General features: G+C 36.3%; 3 protein-coding genes and 1 long non-coding RNA gene across 4 annotated transcripts; 2 read left to right on the forward strand and 2 right to left on the reverse strand.

The window, feature by feature from the left end:
- The first annotated feature begins 570 nt into the window (after positions 1–570).
- Positions 571–12,661, forward strand: LOC137940342 (calmodulin-interacting protein 111). The gene is made up of 12 exons (XM_068785364.1): positions 571–774; positions 1,006–1,324; positions 2,317–2,460; positions 3,886–4,692; positions 6,371–6,577; positions 7,997–8,201; positions 8,575–9,026; positions 10,556–10,982; positions 11,448–11,528; positions 11,618–11,808; positions 11,890–12,056; positions 12,163–12,661. The coding sequence occupies exons 2-11, from the start codon at positions 1,058–1,060 to the stop codon at positions 12,028–12,030; spliced, it is 2,922 nt and encodes a 973-aa protein (XP_068641465.1). The 5' UTR covers positions 571–774; positions 1,006–1,057; the 3' UTR covers positions 12,031–12,056; positions 12,163–12,661.
- A 1,182-nt stretch (positions 12,662–13,843) lies between these two features.
- On the reverse strand, positions 13,844–14,648 carry LOC137966458 (agamous-like MADS-box protein AGL80). The gene has a single exon (XM_068813078.1). It carries the CDS (start codon positions 14,640–14,642, stop codon positions 13,887–13,889), a length of 756 nt encoding a protein of 251 aa, XP_068669179.1. The 5' UTR covers positions 14,643–14,648; the 3' UTR covers positions 13,844–13,886.
- A 677-nt stretch (positions 14,649–15,325) lies between these two features.
- LOC137938801 (uncharacterized) lies at positions 15,326–17,335 on the reverse strand. The gene is made up of 3 exons (XR_011109906.1): positions 17,236–17,335; positions 16,105–16,208; positions 15,326–15,398 (listed from the first exon to the last, which is right to left on the reverse strand). It is a non-coding gene; the product is annotated as an uncharacterized lncRNA (long non-coding RNA).
- Positions 17,336–19,952: 2,617 nt separating this feature from the next.
- Positions 19,953–27,893, forward strand: LOC137941259 (protein-tyrosine-phosphatase IBR5-like). Its single transcript, XM_068786591.1, has 5 exons — positions 19,953–20,539; positions 24,505–24,604; positions 26,063–26,120; positions 26,202–26,308; positions 27,181–27,893. Exons 1-5 carry the CDS (start codon positions 20,303–20,305, stop codon positions 27,483–27,485), a joined length of 807 nt encoding a protein of 268 aa, XP_068642692.1. The 5' UTR covers positions 19,953–20,302; the 3' UTR covers positions 27,486–27,893.
- Positions 27,894–27,897: the final 4 nt, after the last annotated feature.

Consider the following 27,897-nt stretch of genomic DNA (forward strand, 5'->3'; position numbering starts at 1 on the left):
AAACCCCAAAATTATTTTTAACAACAACAATAATAACGATAATAATAATAATAATAATAATAATTATTATTATTATTATTTTATCTTCCCTTAAAAATATTATTCATTTTTATTCTAAAAATCCTGAATCCACTTACTTTAAGAGCGCCTAATATTTTATAAAACTTAGTTTTATTATTTTTTAAATTATAAATCTTATATTTTTTTGAAAATCCTTAATGGGGATTTTTAAAATATATTTACATATTTAGTAACAAAAAATATGATCAATTATTAATTATTAAAATTTAAATATATTTAAATTATAACTATAGATAAAAATATAATATATAAACCATATAGATTTAAATGGGTTTTTTGACTTGTTATTCTTATAAATTATTGATTTATTTTAAATATATTTCGTGTAAAATTATTATGAGAAAAATAAATTATTTGTAGATAATAAAATTGTTTTTGCTTTTTGGAGGGAAACTCACTCTTCACAAAATAAATATTTATCCGATCAAACATATATAAGATCGAACGATTCGAATATCAAAATAACCCGGTCGATGACAATGAGACCCAAGAGGATCCGGTTTCCCATCTCTGTTTCCCGCTCTCCCTCGCCCAGTCGCCCTCACAACCGCCGTCGCTCGCCTCCACCTCCTCTACTCGTTTCTTTTATTTGCTTCTTTTGCTCCTCTCACTGGCTCCTTCTTCTACGGAGTACGGAGAGCATTCCAAACTTATTTACCAATTTGAACTGGTCCCTCTGAGCAGGCGAATAAGGTTAGGTTTCTTTTGTACTGACTACCGAGAGAACCCTGTACTTGGGATTCTCTTAAAGCTGGAAGAGGAACCTAAAATATGTTAGGGGTTTATTTATATTTTCAATGAGCTTGATGTTGTTATGGGTGCAAAGATGTACTGATTTGATGGTTGCTTGTTCATTACTTGATATGCTCATGCGGCTCACTGCTCAGCAACTGAAAGAATAATAAAAGCTTATCATCAATACAGGTCCTTTTTTTTTTTTAAGAGAGAGGGAAAGTGAGCGTTGATAGAGGGAGAGATGCCTCCAAAGGGCTCAAAGAGCAAGAGAACTTCAAGAACACCATCAAAGTCTCCAACCCCTCAAGCTCAATCTGATGAAGATGAGTCTCTCATATATGAACTCCTTGAATTGGCTTCCCGCAAGTACCCTTCTCTCATTTCCAAATCTGCCTTCATTGGCCGCGTTTGTGATATCACATCCCAGTCCGATGGACGCAATGCCACCATCTGGATGTCGGAATCGGCAATGGTGAATGCATCCATTCCCCCTGGGTCCCTCATTTCGGTACTTCACCTCGTGCTCTTTTTTTGCAAAAAAATCTACTGCATTTTGTAAGTCTTTTACTGTAGATGTTGTAAGTCTTTTGTGAGCATAATTATGAAGATTTTAAAGTTTCTTGTTGGGAAGCACTCTTAGTGATGACTGTTGGTTGTGTGATTGGCATTAAGCTTTTATGTGCAAAATACTTCTCACGACCCAACCCCCCAAGTGGTAACATTTTAAAGCGAAGTTAAGAGGACCAATGCAATTTATGTACATATACAACATTTGTCTAGAGAAAATATTGTTTAAAACATTTGGTTTATGGGGTATCCGGACATTTTAAAGCTAGAAAATCCTGCTTTTGTTGTGGAAACAGGAGTTACTAGTGATGGATTTCAATAGTTTCTTTAATGTGGCTTTGGTAACATTTTACCAGTGGATGTTCTTTCATGTACTTTGAGAGACTCTCTCTCAAACTTGAAAAACAGAATTTCACGAGTACTCATCTTCAATAGCTGCTATTGCATGACAGTTGCATTTTACCAGTAGGGCCAAATGCTCACCGGGTTGCTTCCTGATGCATGTTACTATTCTGCTTACTTAACCTTTTGGTAAAGTCCATTTATTAGATTTAAATGGCATTCCTTTTTTTTTGCCCTACGTGTATATCCAATTCTAAATACATGTTTTTCCCTGGTTATATCTACTGGATGTGCAACTTAACCAGTGGATATATTTTTGCTGCATGATTTGATTCCTCTCTCTCTCTCACTCTCTCTCTTTCTCTCTCTATATATGTGTGTATGTGTGTGTGTGTGTGTGTATGTATTATATTTGTTTCTCTCATTGTCTGGTAATCTATGCAAGTAATTTCTCTTATACCTGTCCAAAAGGCATTTTTGAATGTCTTTTAGAATTTTTTTGTTGTTATTTCACAAATTTATATTGAAGGCAGTAGTTCTATATGCTTCTTTCCAGTACATAATTGCTTCTCGTAACCACTGTATCTGCAGACGTCCCTTGCTGCCCCAAGCAAAAAAGTTTCAAATGGCTCCCCTCTTGATTCATTAGCAAATGGATATGAAAGCGAAGCTGCTAGAGTTACTGAAAAAATAGGGAACTTCTTTGCTCTTGCAATTGTTTTCCCATCGTGTAAGGTTTGGATTCCAATTATGTTTCTTGTTCACTTTCTTCTTGCTATAATAACTTCAGTAGTTTGTTGTGGCAATAACTTCAGTAGAATTTTTTAGTTTTTGTGTGTCAAGTATTACTGCACCATGTATATTTTTTCATGTTTCATTGAAAGCATATTGCAGAAGACAGCATCATTTGAAGCATGGACAGAACTGTTAGTGCCCCTTATTTCAAATAGACGAGGATGGTTACTTAAATAATTTTATTTTTGAATATAGGTGCTAATAGAATAATATTTATGTCAAACAATAAATGGAATATGGTTGCACCCTGAAATGAGTGAGATGCCAATTTGAACTACCCTGTTTGGCCAGCTCATCCAATTCATCCATGTAATTGATGTTAACTAGAGACTCAAGTTTTGGACTACTCTCTCTCTTTCTCTATGTGTCATGTATAAAATTTGTCTTAGTGAAAAATGTAATATTACACTACGGGGCTTTCTTTTGCTCATTAAATTTTCTGATACCCAAAAAGACAAACTGCTACAATGCTATTGTTTAACCTGGCTAACAATGGGGTTTCTTACATGCTTCCTACAATAAGCATATATACTCTAAAGCATCTCTCATGGTACAGTAGATAAGACAGGAGTAACATGATTCATACCATTAAAGTGATAACATAATGTTTTTAAATTGAAGTATTTTTATGCTTATTTTAGTGGAACTCAGATTAGGTCCATCCATCCCTATTATCAAGTTTTAAATTATGTATTTTTGACACACAACAGAGTGTAGGAGCATCATTTAGCAGATGAATGAAATACCCCAACTAGCAGGATTTTGAAATCTCACGCTCATTTTAACCTTTTTACCCCTGAAGTATATTGAGAATGTGACCAATCGTTGCTATTCAACATTTTGTTTTCCACTGAGTTACAACTTACTTGAAAAATAAACACATAATTGTCAACCAAGGAGCTGCTTATAACACAAATTGTTTCCATGCACAAGTATTACTTAATAGCTGTAGAAACTCAGATATTTGAATTTCTCAGAAATCAAGATGTATTGCTTTTGAAAGATAATGCTTGGTCATCATTAAGACTGGCATACTATGTTTAATTTTGCCTTTATTCTTGTTGGTCCTTTTCTTAGTAAAAGTTCTTTTTGTGTTGTTTGTCTGTCTATGACTTAGGATGTTTTCTAATTTTATCATGTATTGGTGCTGCTCTTAGTGTTATTAAGTTTTTATTTCTATTTTTTTTTTTTCTGCTCTTGAAGGAAAACCAAAAGAATTTCTTTAAGAAAGGTTTGAATGTCAATTCAGATGACCTAATTTTTCCAACTATAATTTTCTGTCATGGTTATTATAAATTTGAAACATCAAATGATATTCTTCATGCCACTAGTGTCTTATTTGTCTAGCATGCATGTCTTTGATAGGTTTTGAAGAATGAGGTGAAGTTGTCATGGAGCCTTTCACAAACCATGGGAAGTCCTCACATGGGAAGAGTTGTATTTATATCTCTTATTAAAAGTCAAACAGAGATTCAAACTCAAAATGGGACTAACAAATTCCCTAATTCTACTAATCTGGAGCTCTCCTGTGTGCCTCTGAATACATGCAAAGACCTCTACCTGGAAGTGGTTCCTTCTAGTCATATACCATCAGGATGCCACGGGAGCCCATCCTTGATCTGCACTGCAGTAGAATCAGACAATAATTTATTCAATAAGGGTGATGTTTCATCCCCAAAGACACCCTCCTCATCTCGATCAAATGTCAAATCAAGGAGTTCAGATGACTTTTTGTCTATTGGACACTGTTCTAGTGAGACCTTTGATATGACAGTTATCAGAACAGCACTTGAAGACAAACAGACAAAAGAACTTTTGCAGATATCTTCATCTTATTGGCTTGCTTCTCGCATTTTACTCCATGGAAATGTTGTTGTTGTCCCAATATGTGGGATGCCTTGTCTTTTCCTTGTAAAGGAAGCCTCAAAGTTGTCTCATGTAGATTCTAATGGGGACATGTCATATAAAGAGAAAAATGATTTGACCTCGATAATTGATATTGATGCTGCTTTTGTTGTTGGTCCTGAGACAAAAGTACATCTCTTTGCATCAACAAAGGAAAATCTCAAAGAAAGAGGTTTGTCCATTGCAAAGGAGGAAGAATTTGCCATTTCAAAATTGGGTGGGCTCTCTAAAGAATCTGCACAATTAAAGGAAGTAATTTTTGAAAAGGTATCATACTTATATATAACCTTCTCCTCTATTTCATTACTCATATGCAATACATGTTGTAACTTGTTACTATTGGTTCGTTAGAAAGTAAGCTTCATTCATTCTGATCCATCAAATAATCGAACTTGTTGAGTGAGAAAAAGTTTCACACTGAGTAGTGTTAAGAAAAGTTAATGGGTTATGTAAGATTGAGCAATAGGCTTCGTAAGTGACTAGTCATTTTAGGATAAGCCTTGGACCCAACTTTCATATTGGTATCAGTGCGGGTGCTCTTGTGTGAGCCTCCACTCAAATAGTCTAGTTGTAGAGCTACAAAGAGAACCTACACATTAGGAGAAGTGTTAAAGAGTTGTCCCACATAGATACATGAATAATAATATCTTGGGTTTATTAGTTGGGAAAGGGGCTTGCTAACTTGGTTAGTCATTTTAGGATAGGCCTTGGATGAAACTTTGCATGGTATCAGAGCCATATGAAAGGTGGGTCCAAGGCCCATCCCAAATGGACTAGTCATTTAGGAGGTCTTCTGTTGCTCTACCTTATAACCTATTAACTTTTCTTAACACTTTTAAATGTGAGACTTTTTTCCACTCAACACTCTCCTTCATGTTCAGGTTTACAGTTACACATACGAGTACTTACTTTGATACCATGTGAAGTTGGGTCCAATGTCTACCCCAAATGACTAGCCAAATTAAGAAATCTTTTCCCAACTAATAAACCCTCGATCTTATTGCTCATCTATCTTTGTGGCATTACTCTTTAACAAGGCTGCTATTATTTTTTTTTTTAGAAAGATGACAAGAACAATGTTTCCATTTATTTAGCAGTTTGCTAACTTTTTCCAAGTGGAAATACGTGTTTTTTCTTTCCAAATTTCAAAACTATTTCCAGTGTTGTTCAGAGAAGTTTGCAAGTATGTTTCTGAGTCTAGAGTATGTACTGTTCAAAAAGGCTAGTGAATGACTGAGTTTTGATCTACTAGGATATTGTGTTCAGTTTTCTGGTGTTTCATTCTTTGAATGCCTTGCACTAAAATTCTCCAAATAGATTATGAAGGACTCAACGATAACTTACAGGCTATCTAATTCTATAAACTTTTAGAACGAGAGTTAACTTACACTTATGATCTGGTCAGAAAGCCTTGACAAGTTTAGAATTATTTGAGCAAATCTGTGAGTAAACCCCAAAGTTGAAAATGAACTCTTGAATGCGTCGTGTTTAGCTGCTAAGTATTTTAAAATGATACATTAGCCTTTTGTATAAATAAATAATAATAAAAAACGATCTTTTGAGGAAGTTGACTCGCTTATGCCTCATAGATGAAAGCTTGATTTGGACACAACTTATTATTCAGTTGGTGTTTTACTTGCATTATTGATTTAAGCTTTATCTTTGAATTATACTGACATTCTCACCTTTGGCATTTATAGTTGGTCACATTTGAAACATGTAATTAGTGTTGAATACAATTGTCGTTACTTAATATTACTACATTCCAGCACTACTTCAAAAAAATAAATATAACTACACTCCCAAAAAAAGGAAAACTTTTCAAATAAACAAAAACATAAAACTCATGCAACTGCCTTCTATTTATTAATGCAGTTGAAGTCACCTGTTATTAGATACTTGCAGCATCATTTGGAAATGATAAGAAGCTTTTTTGTATTACTAGATTCTTCACAATGCAAATTATACAGGAGTGCTTCTTCATGGCCCACCTGGTACAGGAAAAACGTTATTGGCTCATTGTTGTGTGTATGATGCTGGTGTTAAACTCTTCCTCATTAATGGTCCTGAGATCACTAGTCAAGATTATGGCAAAAGTGAGCAGGCACTCCAAAAAGTTTTTCATGATGCAAGGCAAGAGGCACCTGCTGTGGTTAGCTTCCCTTTTGCATCCTCTCTTACTTTTATGAACTTGTATCACTGACTGCATAAGCACTCTTTCTCACAAAAAAAAAAGAAAAAGTCACTGACTGCATTTTACATTTCCCAATTTTATTAACTTTTCACCATTATTTCTTTTTTCCTTTTCTTTGAAGAGAATGAGAAATGAAAATTTTCATGCTCTTCTTTTGATTTAATCATTCTCTTCATTTCTCATGCTCTTCTTTTGATTTAATCATTCTCTTTTGATTTGGTATTGGAGGTAATACAAAATGAAAGGATTTGGCACTAAGTTTCAAAGAGACTTAGTTGTCTATTGCAATTCAAAATGATATTAAAATAATAACCATTTGACTCTGCCCATTATATATTTATCTGTCTTATACGTATTTGTGGGAATTTGGAGAAAACATGTGTAAAAGCTAGAGATATGAGCTTTCCGATGTTCTGTTAGTCATTCTAAAGGACCTGAGCATATTTGAGCATGAACATAAGTTCATTCAGGTTTTTTTTTAATCATTGCCCAATGCCACAAATATTTAGCCTAAACATTTCTTGGTGCCACGCCATTAGAAATGCTAATGGGTTGGCAGACTCTTTGGCTAAGGTGTAATGGGGAACATTTTGGTGTAGGCAGTACTCTTCCTATTTCATTTTTCATTTTTTTTGTATATTTTTCTTGATGTTCTTTTCCTCTCTGATTTTCCTTTAATGAGATTTCATCTATCATTATGTTTTCTAAAATACAACAAATATTAACAAATCCACTGTCCTTTTGGACAATAATGAGTTAAATAAAGAACACTTGTTCAAATACATCCACCTTTTTCTTTTTTCCTTTTCTTCATGTACGTCTTTTTTCTTATTCAATATTTTGGAAACCCTTGTTTGGTTCTTTTTGGGACATAATTATCTATAAAATTGGTGGTATGTTTACAGGGAGTGTATTGTCAAGCATTGTCTTTCCCATTTCCTTTTGGTCAACTTTTTTTTTTTTTTTGAAAAAGTATAGTTTTAGTTTCTGGGATTCATTTCGCAATTAAGTACTCTATATTTGAGAGCGTAACCACTGAGCATTAATGTAAGTTGCTTTATGGAGAACTTTTGTGTGCTTACAATGAGACAAATTCTTCTATAACATACATTTGCAGCTTGTAAGGCCTTCAGCAGGACATGTCTAGTTGTTATTTTCTCTTTTTACATCAAGTAATTAAAATTACATGATATTCTGTCTGGGTCTGAGATCACTTGAATAAAGTTTGGCAAGCCTAATGATGCACAATTGTAATTAAGAAGAATGGTAATAACTTGTCTGCTTTCTTGGTATTGTTGTAGGCAGAAATTTTAACATGTCCACTAAGGTATTGGATTATACTTTAATGCTTAGTACTGATTCCTTGACGTCTTAAAGGTGTTCATTGATGAGCTGGATGCGATTGCACCAATACGAAAAGATGGAGGTGAATCCTTGTCTCATAGAATGGTGGTAACATTACTTAACTTGATGGATGAGGCTAAAACTTGCAAATTGCTTGTAATTGGAGCAACCAATCGGCCTGATAATATTGATTCTGCTTTGAGGAGGCACGGGAGATTCGATCGAGAAATTGAGATTGGTAACAAGTCTTTGCATCCTTGACATGTTTCTTAGTTTGTTCTTTTTTTAAATGTAATGAATTATGCTGGCTATTTTCTTGTTGTATTGTGTCCTCATCCATATCCACTAATCTATGTTGTATTGTGTCCTCATCCATATCCACTCATCTATGTTGTACTGTGTCCTCATATCCACTAATCTATGTTGTTAATTAAGTAATTTGGCATTCATAGTCGAAAATCTTCTTCATAAATTTATATATATATATATATATACATGTTAAATTTAATTTTCATTGACTTGAAAGCTGAACGTAGCTATCACTTTGTGTTACATTTGGTTATGCCAGCTTTTGAATTTGGACATGAACTCCTGTAAATTTCTGCTTCCAGGAGTTCCATCAAAAGAGCAGCGACTGGATATACTCCTTACTCTTCTCAAGGATATGAAACATTCTCTTGCTAACTCAGAAATAGAATATATTGCCTCTACGACCCATGGATTTGTTGGGGCAGACTTGGCGTCCCTCTGCAATGAAGCTGCATTAACTTCTCTGCAACATGCTATCAAATTGAAAAGCATGCATGCTGAGGCTGGAAGAGTTACAGAGCCCATATATCAGATAGATTCTTTGCAACTTTTGCTCTCTAATCTATCTTTATCAGCTGGGCCTGTTCTTTCTCCTCATATTTCAAATACCATAGGAACAACTGCTGCTTTTCAAGATGCAGTTCATATTGATGATAATAATGGGGCTTTTGTGGAGGAAGAGCCTTTGCTTAGAATAACTTTGGATCACTTTGAAGTGGCCAAGATGAAAGTGAGGCCTAGTGCCATGAGAGAGGTACATGATTTTCAGCTTCCACTTTCTTTCTTTCTTTCTTTTTTTCCTTAAATTTTTTTATAGCAATTTTTTGTTCTCGTTTTAATAACAGAATTGCTTAATTTTTTAAATCCTACAAGAACACATGAGGAAATGCTTGTGGAACGTTTGTGGCAAATAATTTTGTTTGTTTAGATTACCAAAAAGGCCTTTGATATGACCTTTTCTTTTTCACTATTTTATATATTTCCACATGTTTAATTTTAATTATTAATTCCATGCTCTATAATGCTTGGTAATTCTGAAACATCATTTTTTTAAAAAATATTTGAAAAATGAAAGTTTATTTAGGTAAAGACTCTCCAAAGGAGACTAAGATGCAATGCAAGTTAAATGGGAACTACCACAACTAAGAAATGTGTATGGTATTCCCAACAAGATGTTGTAGGAAACTACATGCTTTAGCTAAAAAACCAGCTAAGCTCTTAGAATTTCAGGCGATGTGAAAGCACATGACAATACATAAAGATCATTAATATGAAGAAACCACTGAGCTTCTAATGCAGCACGTCATAATATGGAAGATCTACTTAAGAATATCTAAACATAAAAGATCACCCTAAAATTACCCTTGTTTATGAAAGAAGATGACTCAATTCCAAGAGGCCTTAATTTCCTTTTTGGAGCTTAAGTTCTAAAAATAGAAAGTCCTAAATTAGAAATTCTCTCTAAGTTACAATTTCCTATTTCAGCTTTTGCTATTTTGCTGACACTTGGCTCTATGGAAGCTGAGCTTCATGCTTGTCTGGAGAGCCTTAGGAGTGTTTGCGAATTGTTACAGCCTTCTTCTCGTTGAGGGTGGCTTGTTAGTGGTCATCGGTTGGGAAAGAGTTAAGGCTTGTTGTGGTGCTTGTGAAGGTGCTTCAACTAGATTGAGGATATCTGCTGCCTGTTGACTATTTCTTGGTCCCATACTTTGAGAAGTGATTGTTATATTTCTTTTAGTGCCCTTTCTTAGTGGTGCCTTCCTCTTTTTAATGATTTTTTTTTGCTATTTTCAAAAGAATTAAACATTGTCCACATCTCATTATCCCTTCAGATCAACACTATTTGGGGCCATTTGATGTACTGATTTGATGCATGAGTTTGTTATGATGATTGTGCCCTGTTGCATTGGTGAGATTAGGGATGATTGGTTTGTTTGATTGTGATTTACTGTTAGAGAATGCGGGAAAGCTTGGCCCAACAGAGAAAATGTTTCTTTAAAAGTTATTTCTACAAATATCTACAGCCAATATGCATATAGAGAGCGGAAATTTGGTGTTGTGAGACAGATGGCATTAGCAGTTGTCTGATCAGTTGGATTAGTTTTCCAACTGTCTAGCGGTTGATTCTGTCTATGACCAGATGCATGCATGCCTTTTCCAGTGGCTCATCATGACCTAAATTTCTTATATTCTCTGAATTATGGAGTGGTTTCTGTGCATGTACAATGCGTGATGTCGCAAGCAGCTGGCTGTCTAACCATACGTGAAACCCTGGTATTTTAGGTGACAGTTGAGGTTCCAAAGGTTAGATGGGAGGATATCGGTGGGCAGGAAGAGATCAAGAAGCAACTGAGAGAAGCTGTGGAATGGCCTCAAAAGCATCATGAAGCATTTCAGCGTGTTGGGATTCATCCGCCTACAGGAGTGTTGATGTTTGGACCACCAGGTTGTAGTAAAACATTGATGGCCCGCGCAGTGGCATCCAATGCAGGTCTAAACTTTTTAGCAGTGAAGGGTCCTGAACTTTTCAGTAAATGGGTTGGAGAATCTGAAAAAGCTGTGAGATCTTTGTTTGCTAAAGCTAGGGCTGCTGCTCCATCCATTATATTCTTTGATGAGATTGATGGTCTTGCAATCACCCGTGGGAAGGAAAATGATGGGGCTTCTGTTGGTGATAGGGTAATGAGTCAGCTTCTTGTTGAGCTGGATGGTAAGTAAAACATTTTTTAGATCAAATATTGTGTCAATAATTTCTTTCTTCTTTCACTTTAATGAAATCCTCTTTAACTCCAAAATTTGATATGATGTCATCTATTGGGTCCTTTAAATGTACAACTATGCCATTTAAAAAAAAATTGTACAAAAGTGGGCTCAATGAGACATCACTGTCATCAACATTGGAAAGAAAAAATCTATTGTCCATGTTTGTCTCCTTTACAAGTTGATATTTTGTTAGCTACTAGGCTTGATAGGAGGTCTGGGACAAATTTCTAATATGTAAATATAAAACGTTAGAAGTCTGCAGGTGTAGGAGATTTATAAAAAAATGAGAGGATTGCAAGGTTTTTGGGTTTGTCAGCTGCTACATGCAGATGTGGATCCAGATGCTGTTGTCAGTTACAAAAGTAGGTCTTGCTCTTAGGGATTCTGAAACCAACAAGATTTATTTTTGCAGGTTTGAGCAAAAGAGTAGATGTTACTGTCATTGCAGCTACCAACCGGCCTGACAAGATTGATGCTGCACTTTTACGGCCAGGTCCTGCCATGTCTCTCTAGACTATAACGTTCATTATACTAGCTAAAGTTCTAATCCGGTTACTGATCAATCAACCATATTTTATGCAGGTCGGTTCGATAGGCTGCTATATGTTGGACCACCAAATGAAACTGATCGAGAAGCTATATTCCGGATCCATCTGCGGAAAATGCCATGCAGTTCAGACGTTAACTTAAAAGAGTTAGCTCATCTCACTAAGGGCTGTACTGGGGCAGACATATCTTCCATATGTCGGGAAGCAGCTCTTGCTGCGCTTGAAGTCTGTCTCTCTCCTTCTCTTTACATATCTATGAATCATCTTTCAAAAGTTTTATTTATTCGAAGCTGCCAATCATTCCAGGAGAATCTTGATGCATCAGAAGTGTCAATGTCACATTTCAAGGTTGCTATCAGTATGGTCCAACCGACAGAGGTCCAGCCATACGAGGAGTTTTCAACAAAATTTCAAAGACTTGTTTGCACTGATAATGGGATCAAATAGCCTCTCTGTTATTGGCTTGAACATTAGTAAGTAGTAAACGAAGAACTTTTTGCTTTCTTTCTTCATTTTTCTTATATAATAATTTGATATTATGACTTTTATTGAACTGCGTAATTTGATTGGCTACTGTAGATTTTCTCAAGTGCCCTGAGTTCCACCCAGCCTTAGGCCTCTCTTCCGTAATGGCTGGTGAGATGTCCCCACGGAGACCGTTTTGTTCCAATTCTTGTGGCTTGGAGGCATTCTCTATGCAATTGCTGTGAAGCTGTATACTCATTTATGATATGGGTATTTGAATGCACAGATTGAATGTCAAAAGATGTGGGTTGTAAAAACAAATCTTTCACTGGTTAAAAATGTAATCTAAAAATCAAAGGTTAGTAAGACATGGTATTTTGAGCCATGTCAATCTGAGGTATGCAGTTCCCTATCCTTTCTTTCCAATTGAAAATTGCTAAGATTGTGAAAATGGACATTGCAAGGGTTGTAAGTAATATTCTAGAGGTTGTGTCTACTTTATTTCCCAATTTAATTTATTGTTTTACTAGTTTTCCTTGGTGGTTAAAGCTAGAGATTTAGGGCTTTCTTAATCTCCTCTTGAGTTGAGGTACTTTTTTATCATTTGTAACTTGTTCTATTATAAATAAAGAGTAAAACTCCTTTTTTTTCCCCGACTTGTTCAACCTCTCTTACTTTCTTGGGTTACTCTCTTATGTTGTTTACTTTTATAATTTTTTACATGGTATGTGCCTACACGTGAGTAGTATGAAGGAATAGTTTCACATGGATTAATGAATACAAAGATTGAGTTTATTAGTTGGGAAAGAGGTTTTTTAAGTTGTCTAATTAACTTTCACAGTATGAAAACAACAACATTCTTGACATGGAGGAGACGGAGAAAAAGAAGGTTGATGTGGTTTGAGCATGCATGGGTTGAAAAGGTACTGACATCGATCTTAATAGTAACTTTTTTTTGAGTTGTCTTCAATCTTGTTTTGCTTCTTGGTTTTCTTCTTCTTTTGCTTGTCCAAATTCCTACCAACTTTTTTATACTAGTTACAACCTTGGACAAATTTATTTTCTCTAATTCTAGTAGTTTCTTATTTGGTTGCAAGAATTTGGTGAAGCTAACTCCAACATATGAGTTTTATTTCTTGAGCAACTTCTTATTTTGAGGCAATCTTCTTGTTTCCTCCTTTTGTTCTAGTTTCATATTTGGTTGCAACATCTTTTACTAAATCCATTCAACCTAATTTTCTTTCCTTTGTCCTTGACCAACAAGGTTTCTATTCCATTATTGGCAACACAAGTGTTCTTAACCTTAACTTTCCTCTTATTTGGGCAAGAATCTAGTGTTATAAAACTAAGAAAAACCAGGGAAGACATGTGACAACAAGAAAATTCAAAATATCTATTGGGTTAGTTTTCCTTGAAATTGAAAAAATAATGGTCTTTGAAATAAGAAGATAATGATTAGTCTCTTGATTGGAAGAGACAAACCATGACCTCTGTTTAAGAGATTATTTTCTTTTTTCTATTTCTGCAAATCTAAACTAATATAAACCATCTCATCTGGTCTATCCCATTTCGACCTGGATCAACTGTTACATCCGAAACAAAAAAGATTGTACCGACATGTACTGGCTGGCACATGACGATTCTACCAGTTACTAGACTCTGCAATCAGTTCGTTCTTCCCCAGCAGATCCATGCATGGCACTTATTATCAGAATGACAATTACTGAAAACAAACAAACATCAGAATTAAGAAAAAAAAAAAAAAAAAAAAGCTTTTTCAATTGGTAACCCCTTATCTTTGCTGTTTCAGACACTTCTGATGATCCGTGTAGACTGAATCAAATGTCACCCATGAGCGCATCGAACCAGGAGCTCGCATCTCCAAATGGATTCACAGCCTCGTTCCCATCTCCCACTCCCATCGGTTCATGCGGGTTCATCATCTCCACCAGCCATTGCTGCCTCTGCAACGCCTCCATGGCCGCCTGTAACGCAGTCGTCTCGCCGTTACCTGACTTGTGCTCGTTAGTCTCCACCTTGTTCACCTTCCCCCTAGCCGCCGCCACGGCCCAAAACCCAGGAGTCTGCTTGGCCGTGGCCGGCGCCGGCGGCTGACTCTCAGTCCGTTTGAATATCTCCACCCTCTGCTGCACGGCTTTGGTCTTGGTCTCAATCCTCTTCCCCAGTTCAGTGAGGTCTTCAATGACCAAATCCTCTAGGCTTCGCCCGCTGAGACACTGATACATAAGCGCATCCATCTCAATCTCCCGATTCTCGGTCGTCCATCGCTTCGCCTGCTCCTTCAGCTTCTCGATCCTCTGCCGGAAGAACCCCTCCTGGTTCATCATCTTCTTCCCCTGGTCCATCTCCGGCAGCGTCTTGAACTTCAGGAGAATCCGCTGTGCCTCGTGCACCGACGGCCACACCTCCGGCTGCTGCTCGTTGGGCCCGATCACCACAGCGCTCGCCTCTACCCCGCAAAGGATGCTCAGCTCGCTCACCTTCTTCAACAGCCCCTTCTTCCTCTTCTTGTACGTCGCCTTCCTCGCCGCGTCATTGGCGATCCACGCGAGCTTCACCTTCTTCCTCGCCATGAAAATCCTAGCATTCTTCCCCCACGAGTATAAATAGAGGCACCGGAAGTGAAGAGATCACGGCCTGATATGGCGAAAGGGAGGGGACACAGGAGAAATTAATGGCGTAATAAATCGGATTTGCCATTTATAGATTGGGAAATCTCTTTGACTAAATACTGAGATTTGGAAGCTCACCGGTGGCGGAGGTGCCATGGGTTGACAACCCATGTTTAGCGCGGAAAATTAATGTTAAACGTCTCTCTTTGAGGATTTACAGAAGATTTGCAGAGGGGATGAGGACGTCGCACGTCGGTTTTACAGAGACGGAGGGGAGAGAGCACGCGCCCATGCAGATTTCACAATCGTTATCGCAGTAGCTAGCACGTGCATGCATGCAGTTACGCGTGTTTCAGCCGAGCTCCGGTTGGGATTTTCATGGTTCATTTACATGTGTTTGACAAAAAAACCCAACTTGTCCTCACTCCATTACCATAATTTCGACCCATTTCAACCCCATTTTATATCTTCAAAAGTCATCTCTGATCTGCAACCCACAGGGTGAAATTAGAAAATTAGAAATCAGAACCTGGGTTTTTCAAATGGCCGTAAAACCCAACCCAAGGCCAATGCCACCCATTTGACACCCAATGTAACCCTAAATTGATGACGCATTCAAATATTTTTTCCCAATGATACAAGTTTAATCGTTTCTATACACAAACCAAGATATACAAAGAACTCACCGTTCACCCATCAGACTCCACCAAAAATGAGCTGTCCATGATAAATGAAACATCTGATCAGAAGATTTACTTATAGAAAACAAAACTTGGACCCCAGATTCACTACATTTCATATAATCATCATTCAAATATCTCATGTACATACACATACAATATTTTTTAATGCGACAGATTGGCTCAAACAAACTCAGAACTAAGATGATTTATCAGCATAAAGCCTCACTGCAGCTAGAAGACCATCGTGGGTGGATGTGGCACAGTCGAAGATGAATGCGGCATGGCCAAAATTGGAAGCAACAATACATGAAGGTTAGGTGCACGGGTCACAGGAGGGCAACTAGTCTAACAACAGCAACAGGCTGGCTAGCAGGTTAACTGGATTCAAATTCAAAATTTGAATAAGGATCAATTTATATGATTTTGAATTGGATCTCTAGAGATTATTTAGGGCATCTGAAGTAATACCTAATTTAAATATGAATAAAAGGATTAACCACATCGCTTATATTAGAGCTTGTTTCTCTCTATCTTTTTTACTTGAGTGTAACATGAATTGAACATGAGTAGAAAACAATTGAAAAAAATGTTAAAATGATTCTCAATGACAAAGTAATTACCATTTGTTAGATCATTGTATCCCTTTCTTCAAAGTGTTACTTTTACCTTGGTGGTCACATATTTGGGTTAGGATGACAGAATCACCACATTTAGAATAAAAGAATTTACATGCATCCTACCTGTTCTTTGTAGACCTTGTCTGTGGTCTTCCACCGTTCTCAGAGGAACCATGGAACATGTCTGCAGAAATATACCTCATACACTCAGAGTGAAATTACACAGCCTGTTAAGAAAGAGGAGAAAAATATTGGAAGAAATTATATAATTAGGGTGACATTAATGTAATTAGTTTATTATTGATATCACTTATTCACTCTTAATAGAGTAAAGGGTATTTTTTTAATATTAATACTTTTAATATTTATAAATACAACTTAAGGGAGGGTTTTGACAAATTTATTACCCTGTTATTCCTCTCCTGTTTTTCCAAATTCATCACTATTTCTATTCTCCTCCAAAACTTCTCTCTGGAATTATTTTCTTCTTCTTAGCCCTTAATCATCTTGTACTGTGATTATACATTGTGGGATCCTAGGTTTCAACAAAAAGAATAACATCTAAAATTAGAAACACGGCAGACTAAATTTTTAAATGTCTATATGATATTTGGAGTATATTATTTACAACCAGTCTTCCAACCCTACTTTCAGATCCTCAAATTTTCTGTCCAGACTCCAGCTATGAATAAAGCACATTGGAACGTCAAGCAATTAAACTCCTTTCATTTTCCCTGCTTCATATGTTTTTTCTCTTTCTTTGTTCTCCTATCACTTTCCCTCCTTATCTGAGACAGTTCCTCTCTGTATCTTTCACTCGTCCCATCTCATCAAAATAACTATAGAAGAGAAAACAACAATAAATTTTACCAAATCCACAGCAAACTATTGCCAGGAATTGATTCACATTTTAAGAAAAACAAACAGGCCGTACAAAAAAAAGAAATGCAGGTATCCACTGCAACATCGCGCCACAGTGTACGCCGTGAAGTAACTAACAAAAACTTAGCATCAGTTCAATAAAACTCATCAACGAAGCTGAACAAACGCCGCAGCTTATAATCCATTCGTGTCCGATACCGACAGTAAGATACCAAAGGCAACAATAAAATTTAATACACAAACAAACAAACGATGTCACACTAACCTGGTTAAGATCGCTAAAGTTTTCGAATGATCGACGCCGGTCTATATGCTTCACATGGTAACACAAAAAATTACACGATATCAAAAAATTTGCGATGAAATGCAAACCTGAAAACAGATCTTCGGACATGCACGGCGCCGGACGATCTCTGGTTCTGCAAATTAAACTGCTGGAGACCATGGACTTAGAGATCAGCATTCAGCGTGCCAGGGCTTCGTCGTGTTTCGAAATGCAACGAGAGGGAATTCACAGACGAATGAAAAGGCGAATCGCGGGAAAGCTGGTTTTATAATTTAATTTTACCAAAATAACCATTTGAAAAAACATATTTTAAAAAACAACGACATCATCGATTTATTTTGAAAAATACCCAACTTTAACACGTAAGCTTTGACTGTTTACATGTCGCCACATCATCAATGCAGTAAGGTAGATGAACACATTGACTGCCACATCATTATTCTGACATGTCATCTGCCATATCAACTGCCATGTCAAGAGGAGGGCAAATTAATATTTTAAGTTAAAAATTAAGTACTTAGTGTACAAAAATAAAACATGGATTAATTAACAAGAACATACCACAAGGTGATAATGATTTTTTATTTTCTATGTTCCCGTAATAGTAGTCATTGCTCAAGAACCATTACTCAAAAAATTCCAATAATAGCTCGATTAACTGAAACATACAAAGAAATTCAAACTGTCTTGAAGTCAAATGTAATCATCTATTATGCAATTTAATTTCTCCCTAGAGATTCAATACAAACTATATTTCGATTCTAGTGGGCACTCCCTTTCTAGATTCTAGGTTCTATAATTCCAATTATTCTAGTTTTAAGGTAGAAAAAAACCTTGATTGAAGAAAGTTAATATATAAAAGACTGAAATCAAACTTACAATATCCTTTTAATGAGATAGTCCTCCAGGTGAGATCCAAATTTTCAATCCTTTGAGCACGAAAGATAATGTAGAGGAGCTTAAGATAACTAGGAATGCTAAGTGATTTGATAGATAATGAAGTGATTTTGAGATAAAATTGTTTTTCTTTTAAAAAGGGTTTGTGTGAAATTTTCAATTGAAAAAAACCTTTTTAATGCTTTGAATTGCCAATAAAAGCTCAATTGTTGGTCCCCAGTGAGTTTATGGGCCTATTTAAAACTTCCCCAGCCAAATTAGCCATTTTTTACTATTTCCAAAAATCTGCAAAAAATATTAGTTAATCACTAGAAAGGTATGATCAATCAACCATATATAATAGTTATATTTTTGTATTCCTTAAGCATACTGATCAACCAGGGTACCAATCAACGAGTTTTCAACATTTCAGAAAACTCTTTGATCAATTAACTTATTTCGATTGATTGATCAATCATGCTTTATAGCCTCTTCCTAGAAGCGTTTTGTATGAACGATCATACTTGAACCAATGATCAATCATACTTTATAAGTTTTATCAGACTGCATTCTAGATGATCAATCAAACCCATGTAGGTTGATTGATCATGTAATATATCGGTGTACTACTTTTGATATTTAAGCATGATATAGGCTATTCTAAAGGATTTACCAATTGTAAAATATTTATATACATCAATTACAATATAGTTTGAAACGTTTCATTCCCTAAAGTTCTATAACTTATTTGGGTTACATAGTTAGAGTTCTTGAGATTTTCTATTTGAGTTTGACTATCGATCTTCAAGCTTTTTCTTTTTGTAAGTTTTTCTTTACAACAATAATCTTCAATGAGTTTTTTGCTTTGATTCTTGACTTGGCAATTTGATTGATCATTTTTTTGTCTTGAGTTTTGCCATAGACACCGCTAGTAGTACAATATCAAGTTATCCATTTTGTTATCATCAAAATAATGGAGACCAACATGATTTTAATATTTGTCTAAGAATACACAGTTGCTCACTTGGATACTGTAGTAAGGTTTCCCATATGTCTTTAGGGTACACCCATTGTGTTTATAGACTCATCATTACCTTAGTTTAGGTGTTTTATTTAGTAGTATTACAAATGAGATAAAACTCTCAAACATACGTTGTATACGATATAATATTTTGCTTGTAATAGCTTATAAAAAATAAAAAATAAAAAATAAAATATTATGAGTAAAAAATTAGATTCTTAATTATATCTTGTTTTTTATTAATCAAATTTTATCAGCTCTAATGTTAAATATCCAAGTATCCGACATGTGACGCGTCATCTTGACATCATGTCACGAAATACTTGATAAATCAATTTGTAATTTTAATTTTTTGGCTTATACCCAAGTATTTATATGATTAACTATATTCCTTTCCTTGTAGTCAAAATAGATATTTTATTTATTTATTTATTTATTTATTTATTTATTTTCCCTTTGTAATAGAGTTTGAATGTACTCAACCTCTAAGAATTGTGCTATGTTTGAGCTTTACCAGGCTTAATGCTAGTCTATTGAATAAAAAAATTATGCAGTCCCACAAGGGTTGAATGATCGATTGTCTTTGAGGTTCGATGTAAATAAGAACTATCAACCAACAAAAGAAAGAATTGATGAGAACAATTAAAGGGTATTTTCCTAAAAAGTTGGCTCACCAACTTGGAAAATTTCGAGTTTGAATTGTTATACTTAATTAGCCTTATTTTAAGTTTGATTTAACTCAAGTAAAAATTGAAGTTTTTTTCTAGCCGAGCTTGAAGGTTTGCGGACAGGTTTTTGCTGAGTGCTTCCCCCAGGTTTCGCTCGGTGCCACCCCAAGTTCCTAGTTTCTGCCAACAGGTTTTGCTTAGTGCCACCCCAAGTTTATGAGCAGATGCAATTTGGGCATTTCCCACCAACGAAAAGTTTCCTGTTATTAAACAGGCAAAAACCCGAAAAGGACGAGTATATCCACTGCGACTGTTTTCTCCTCTGCATCTTCGAATTGAGACCTCCTCCCGTCCAAGCAAACTCTATAGTTCTCGATTTCTTGTACAAATCCTCAGATTTCGGAAAAATTCAAAGATTCCTTTTCATTTCCTTTCTCTTTTGTTGAGGTGGGTTTGTGCATCTGTTGTTAGGATGGTTTTTCGGAAGGTTCTCTGTTTTTTCAATGTTTGACCGTGTGTTTCGATCTGGGTATTGGTAATTTCGATTTGGAATCGGATTTTCCGACGGGATTTTGATTGTTTTTAATCATGAGAAAGAGAGAGCGGGAGAACCCTTGTGGGGTTTGTGGGCATTATCACAAGTACGAACAAGGGGAGGTTTGTGGAATCTGTGGGCATCGAGTCCCCGCTTCTTTTGAGATATCAGGGCCTCCGAGCAGCGCGTTCCCGTCTGAGATATTACCTGATTTTCTTTACCTGGGGAGCTATGATAACGCATCTCGTGCCGAGCTGCTGAAGACTCAAGGAATTTCCAGGGTTCTTAACGTAAGTATTTTTTCTCACTTTGTGAATTATTGGAGTTGGGACTGTTATTCGTTGCTCACATAACTTGCTTTCAACTGTTCATAAGTTCGTCCGTCACGGCATTCTTCTCTGCGACGGAGCTTGTAACTTTTATAATTTAAAATTTCTTTTGCTCCTTATATTGAAGATTCTTCGGTCAGGAATTACTGTGATGCTTGGGTGATAAATTTTCTGTTGAATGCAGGAAAACATGGTGAAGGTCATACTGACTTTTAGTTATTTATTGCTTGTAGAATTTCCGGATTAGTGGCTTGTAGATATTCGTGTTTAGTACTTCGACCTGTGTTCTTAGGCTGTTTGAGAAGTCTCTGCAAATTCTGTCACACTTGGTACCGGCCTGACAGCTGCTTTGTCCTGGTTCTTGCCAATATTTGATTTATCTATCTATTTTGTTTTCACTAGACTTTATCGGATGTTATTCTACATCTTATTCGTTATTTCTAGGTGGATGATAAACATATGTTTGCAGCAACTAGAATACCTAAAACCAGAAGTTCAATATGCCAAAGACTGAGGGCACTGACACCATTTGGTTCGATGACTTAATACAGCAAAGCATGCAGATAACTTGTCTATAGATAATAAAAATATCATTCGTACTTTATCTTTGAAGGGAAGAAAATTTTGAAGATGCAATTTACCGCAACATCTGTGAAAATAGTAACAATTTTCTTGGCTTAACGAAAGTGATGAGACAAGGTTTTTCAGGGCATTTCAAGCAATAAATCAATCACATAATTCAGTCTCTTGTGGTCAACAACAGTCAAAAGTGGCAAATTTCTTCTGCTTCTTTAGGTATGTGCCTTTGTAACATCTGTTCCCTCATATGAGGATACTGCTTCATAAAAATGAATCACCTTTTTGTGTGATTTCAAAAGACGAGGAAGAAATTTTACTCAGTTGCTCAAATTGGAGCACTGGGTGAAGTTGCTGCTTCTCCAGTCATGTCATTTTAGTGTGTGTCTAGTTCCTCCCTGTTAATCAGTTAAAAGGTGGCTTTGGACAAAACTGACTCCATTGTCTCCTGCTCTAAGGTTTTTCCATATGATCATGAATAGTCTCTCTTTCTAGACAGAACACTCAATTTATGTGACTTCTATAAGGATTGTACGAGCAACTAATTGAAGAGCAAAAAGTAACGGGTAGTGATTCAAAGTTTAGGACTACCTCAACCTTTTCATCTGCTTAAGACCATTTAACTCTATGTTGTTCTTTATGGTTGCAAATGAAAAACTTGAGTGCTCTTGAGTTTATAGAAGTTGTGTTATTGTGGCATTACTTATAACTGTGGTTGTTAGAACAAGCATTCTTTTCTGTTCTTTTTTTTTGTCAGAGCAATGAGACAAGAGAATTCGTTAAGAAGGACCGAAAAGGGCAATTGGATAAGAGAGAGAGAGAGACCAGAAATCATGAAGGGAGGGAAGTGCTGAAAGCAAGATGCTGGACTGACCTCTTCCCTAGCCAACCTATCTACTACTCAATTCACAACCTGGTGAACGTGCTGCCAGCAAATGCTTTTGGAACTACTGATGTCCTCAATCTCATAAAAATACTAAAGGAAGTGACCCCATTGGAGGCAATCCCCTATGACCCACGTGTTAGGAATTAAATGCCCTAATTCAAAACTAGCGAGAGCAATAATAATTGCAGAAGAAGAAAAAACAAACACGAAGAACACAAGATTTATACAGGTTCGCCTCAAGGTAAGACTACGTCCAATCTTCTGCCACTGCAATAATCCACTATGAAGATGAAAATAGTTTACAAGAGAAATCGCACACACGTGTTTTTCTCTAACCTCTCTCAGCCGCAACTGATGATCTTACTCCGGGTGATCTTACCATGATATAAGCACTGGAAAATCTCCTTCAACAACTTAAGGGGTCGAGAACCTCTCAAATACAATCTAAGCCCCAGTAGAAAATCCCTGAGCTTGGCTGTAGTGGACTCACTATGTCCAAAAAGCACAAAGTAGACAAAGAGAATCATCCCCATAGTGTCCTTTGACCACCCCCTCCACCTACGGGCCCAGGATTTCCTATTGAGCTACCATCAAAATTGAGTTTTAACCAGATTTCTGAAGGTAGGTTCCAAGCAACTGGCTAGGCAATGGGATGCGGGGCCAGATGAATGATTAATTACCAGTTTCTCCTAATGATTGAGCTGGGAAGATAAGAGATGTCCTTTAGCTTACTTGCCCAAAATAAATGTTATGCATTTTTTTTTGCAATGATTCCTTCCAGAGATGTTATCTTACCCTAAAAATTTCTTCTATTGTGCTCATTCATAGGGGACGGCTTGGGAAAGGAGGGGGGAAGGCACATCTATAGGCCAATTTTGAGGGAGAAAGCTGACTGAATTTGCAGTGTGACTGGACCATGGATAAGGATCTCATTGATGGATTCTGGATGATTTGCATGGAGCGTTGGTAGGTAGTGATGATCTTCTCCTAGTTGACCCACCAAAGAAAGTGGAGAGCCTTAGGCGGGGCTGTAATTTTCCAGAGGACCTGACCAAGAGAGGAAGGATCAGGGGTACCTCCCCAAACAAATGCATACCAAGAAGCGACCTTGAAGTTTCTAGAGGGGTCCCAAATCCACATCACGGTGTCATGGCCCCAAGCCTTCACATATTTGGCTTCTAGCAGGGTGAGAAGGTTGGTTGCCTTCAAGGATTCCTCATCCAAGAGGTGTCTTCTAAGGTTAAGGTTTGAAGAGCAGCTGTTAAGGTGTTTGATGAAGGAATCTTTGACAGTCAATATAGGGTTAATTGCCACTTAATAAACGCTTGGGAAAATATTAGCCAGGCAGCCATCACCAAGCCAAGGATCATTTATGTTAGCCAGGCAGCCATCACCAAGCCAAGGATCACATATGATAGCCATGTAGCCATCACCAAGCCAAGGATCATTTCAAAAGGAAGTGTGGTCGCCACATCTCACATGAATGAAATATCCAAACTCCACTGAAGAGCTCAGCTTACTAATGGATTTCCACAGATTGGATGCTCTGTTGAGGGGAAGACATGGGGGGGTCAAAAGGGAGTTGCTATAATGGTATTTTCATTGAATTATTGCACAAGTTATTTCTCTCATTACCAAACTTCCATAGCCACTTAGAAAGAAGAGCAAGTATTCTTTATGGTCATGAGTGTTGGTACAACGACCATGTCTTGGGTTCAAGTCATGCCAGGGGGAAATGGGTGTAGTGTGCACATGTGATCAATACTTTTTTTAAAAAAAGACGCAAAATTTAGAAAAGATGAGTGTGACAGAAAGTATAATGTTGAGTTAGATTGGCTACACTAGGATTATTAGACTTGAAGCAAACATAGTAGAGGCCATGTAGGAATGTCACCAACAGACAACGAAATAAGAGAGCTGTTTAATGGTTCTGCTCAATGTATTTTTACTAGTTCTGTGGAGAAAAAGGTTTTTATGGATATTATTCTGAGGACAATTACAAAATAGAAAAAGGCTGAAAATGACATGGATTGAAGTTGTAAATGAAACTTATTTCTTACTAAAATGAAAAAAATCCATTTCCATTTAATATTATTGATTATTATCCTGTATTGTGGAGCCCTTTGGCTCAGAAGCCGCATTAGAAGAGGGCCTTTGAGCCAAAGGGTATTGTGTGTGAGTAATCATCATTAAAAAAAATCCTATATTATCGTATGCCTCCTTACCGAACTAATTGGTACTCCATCTTGTCTTTGCTAAAAGAATGAAACTTCTCCATTCTCTTTTTCTTAACATTCACTATTATTGTTAATACTGTTCTTAAAGAAATTCATTATTATTGTATTTATTGTCATTTGAATGATTCATGTTTACTCTATATTGTTCATTTACAGCCTTTTTTGGTGTTTTTCAAAAGAAAACATTTCTCGATTTACTCTTCTGTGTTTGATCTGTACGTTTGCAGACAGTACCTGCTTGTCAGAATCTATACAAGAACTCTTTCACATATCATTGCCTCCAAGATGAGAAGATGTTGCAATTTGATGATGCCATTAACTTTTTAGGTATGTATTTTCGTACTTCATGTGTCATGATTCATACTAGCGTTTTTTTTTTACCATAATAAAAAATGAGAAGTATTGCATATTTCAAAACCATGTATTTATTTCTTATGTTTGCTCCTCCCTTTTTTGTTTTGTTTTGTTTTAAGCTCACGCTCTCTCTGTTTTTGTCTGTTGATGTTTAACAAGCTTCCATCTATCAAAGAAAAAAGTCTGAGGATCAATGATTGCTTTGGGGTGGGATGGGGGATTGGAATTCTTTTTTTCTGTTTTTTGAACTCGTGATTCTTAGCTGTAGGATTCAATATTGTGAGTCTCTAGGGTATCATGCTGTATGACTATCAGTTTCTCGAGTTTAAGAAGAGGTGACCCTCCAACTAGGCCCCCCCTCCTTAATTTGTATCTCCTTGCCTTCAGGCATTGGAATAAAAATATCCTTTCTCCAGAAAAAAAAAAAGAGTATTATCATTAAAAAAAAGATTCTGAGGTTTTGGTCGAACGGTCTATATTTTCAAATTGCTACAGCTATATTTCTTTGTAGTTTTAAGTTCCTGTTTCTGATCTGATACAGAGCCCTGATGCGATTTAGAATGTATTCAGTGTGTTATTTTGTGTTTTACCATTTTTTAGTTTATAATATTATAGGGTATTTTTCTTAGAAATAAGATACTTAGAAGTATCATGCCTGTATATTAGTCCGGGACAAAGTTTATCACATTCCATTAACATTTTGTAGAAGCCTACTTGATGTACAAAATTGGAGAAATGTTGTTTGACTTGAACTTGGTTATGAATATTTCAATGAGTGAATTAATAGCATACATAAAAAAAATATCTGTTTGTTTGGTCTGACACACCTAAGTCATCATGTGTAGAGTGAAAAACTGATTAAGATATGTAAAACTCAGTTAAGAAATGAGTTTTGTTATACACCTAGTCAATAAACTCTGCAAAAAAACTTACTCAATTCAAAAGGGTTGGCCGGAGTCTTTTAAATTGTCTTGCTACTTATAATCCACTTTTTCTGCTTTGAACTCACATACAAAAGATGGGCAAGTCCTCTTGTAAATTGTTGTAATTCATAAGATATCTTCTTTTTTCTCTTTGTCATGTCATGTCAGGGATGTCTTACAATAATTGTCTTTGAAATTTGTGTCATTTAGTGTTGGTTTAGATACATAATTTGGACATATGAAAGTACTGCTTTAAGAAAAGAACAATTAAGTGAACTGGTCAAACTGGTTATGAGATATTAATTTTATTCTTTGAGTTATTCAAACTTTTAAAAAGTCATAAATAGGATTTTTTTAGTCATGCATATAATTTTAAATGGCACATTATCTTTAAAGTTTTGGGGAAACAAAAAGAAAGCAAAAATAGGAGTTTTCTCCTGTTATTTTCAGAGAAGGCAAAAAATAAAAAAGAGGGATAAAATCCATTTACTCTTTTTCTTCTTTGCAGAGCAATGTGAGAGGGATAAAGCACGTGTTCTGGTCCACTGCATGTGGGGTAAAAATAGGTCAGTTTTTCTTGGCCTTCTCCCCTCTAGTTAAGGTCTGTTTGTGATCTTCGTAATATGGTTTATGCAAGATTTTAACAGGTCAGCCGCTATTGTAATGGCATATCTGATAAAACGGAAAGGGTGGAGACTTGCACAGAGCTGCCAATGGGTCAAAGATCGCAGGCCATCTGTAGAATTGTCTGAAGGTTAGTTTCTTCCACTTAGTCTGCATTTTTCTTTCCCTTGTAGTATAAACTGTACAACTTATTTTCCAATAGAAAGTAACTGTATGAACTCGTTCACCGTGACCTAATGTCTGGATAATTTTTTTTTAAAAGAATAAGTTATAGTAGTTCTAGCCTTGAACTCTGGTCTTCTTGCAATGTTGTAATTTTGAGTTTATGTAGTTTTCTTTATTTTATACCATGACAAGATTTCTATCACAAAAAGAACATAGAAACAATTTATTTTGTGTAAGCCCATGAAAACCCAACACAATCTAGGTCCAAGTGATATTTTAACTTGTATGAATATCTAAAACTACGGAGAATCTGCAACATTTACTGTAGTTTACGTGGCTTACTTGTGATGGATGATGACAACTAATATTACAAGATGGTTGCTTAAGAAAGGCCAAACCCCACTGGGATTGGAATTTTTCTTGAAGCTGGATTTTGCCAACTCTTTGAGATTGTGATTTGTTGGCATCAACATAGATTCTTTGCTTTAATTCTTTTTCCCGAATCAGTGGAATATTATACTTTATTCTCATGAATTTCATCAATAAGATCTGGTGAAAAAGATTAGGTTTTTGGCATATAAAATCAACTTACCCTGCAAGTAGTAGTTAAAGAGTTGTTGAAAGTCATTGAGAACTACTATTTTACCTGACTTCACTGATGGGTGAACTGAGCTAAAACCAGAGAACCTTTGCCTCTGAGGTATTGTTCCAACTCTCTAATCCAATACTTGATTTAGCAATCCTAGTTAATAAAAAGTGCTTCTGTATTTTCTCATTAAATTATGTGTTCCACTGTTTCTTCTGAAACTGACAATCCTTTTTCGTGCATTTATCTAGCTGTCCATCAGCAGCTGCAGGAGTACGAGCAGCAAATATTTGGACCAAATAATTTAGGGCAAGCTCCAGCTTTTCCTTTATCCAGCAGTCCATTATTTGGGTTTGGGTTCCAAAAAGTGGAAAATGTAGTACCTGCTCCAGTCTTTGATTGCTCTCCAGCACCTTCCATCTTTGATCGGCCACCTCCAAACATCTCGCCACATGAGTTCACTTTCGGGGCGGCCAAGAACGACTCGAAAGGCTTCTCCAGGAGCCCTTGTGGTAACTCACCTAGTACAACTGACACTCCAATGGACAGCTCCTGAAGTGGCTCCTCTCTTTCCACATTTTCGGGATAGCTGATCGAAATTTTGGGGATCACTGCACACTTTGTTGTTTGTTTTTATCAGCAAGCAGGGTGTCAAAGTGTGAGATGCTTAGAGGGTGCCCTACCCGGGGGAAAAGGGTCCCGTCCCTTTCATTTTGCTGCAGCCTAGGAGTCTTTTTCTTTTCTGCTAGTATGACTCTAATAATACCATGTTTATATGAGCAAGGTAGGAGAGTGGCTGTAACCTCTTCATCTCTCTCCTTCACTCTCGGTTTATCATGTCCTAAGTACTGTACATATAAATTATTTAACCTTGATATTGATCCTGTGTAGGTCCCTTTCCATGTAAATTCTCTCAGAATGGAGCTTTCAAAGCTACTTGTTTAGGTTACTTAAAATTAATGAATCTA

This window comes from Aristolochia californica, unplaced genomic scaffold (genome assembly GCF_029961685.1).
Source record: "Aristolochia californica isolate CCGP_79_NKW_82.1479 unplaced genomic scaffold, dmAriCali1.0.hap1 SCAF_10, whole genome shotgun sequence".
Taxonomy (NCBI): Eukaryota; Viridiplantae; Streptophyta; class Magnoliopsida; order Piperales; family Aristolochiaceae; genus Aristolochia; species Aristolochia californica.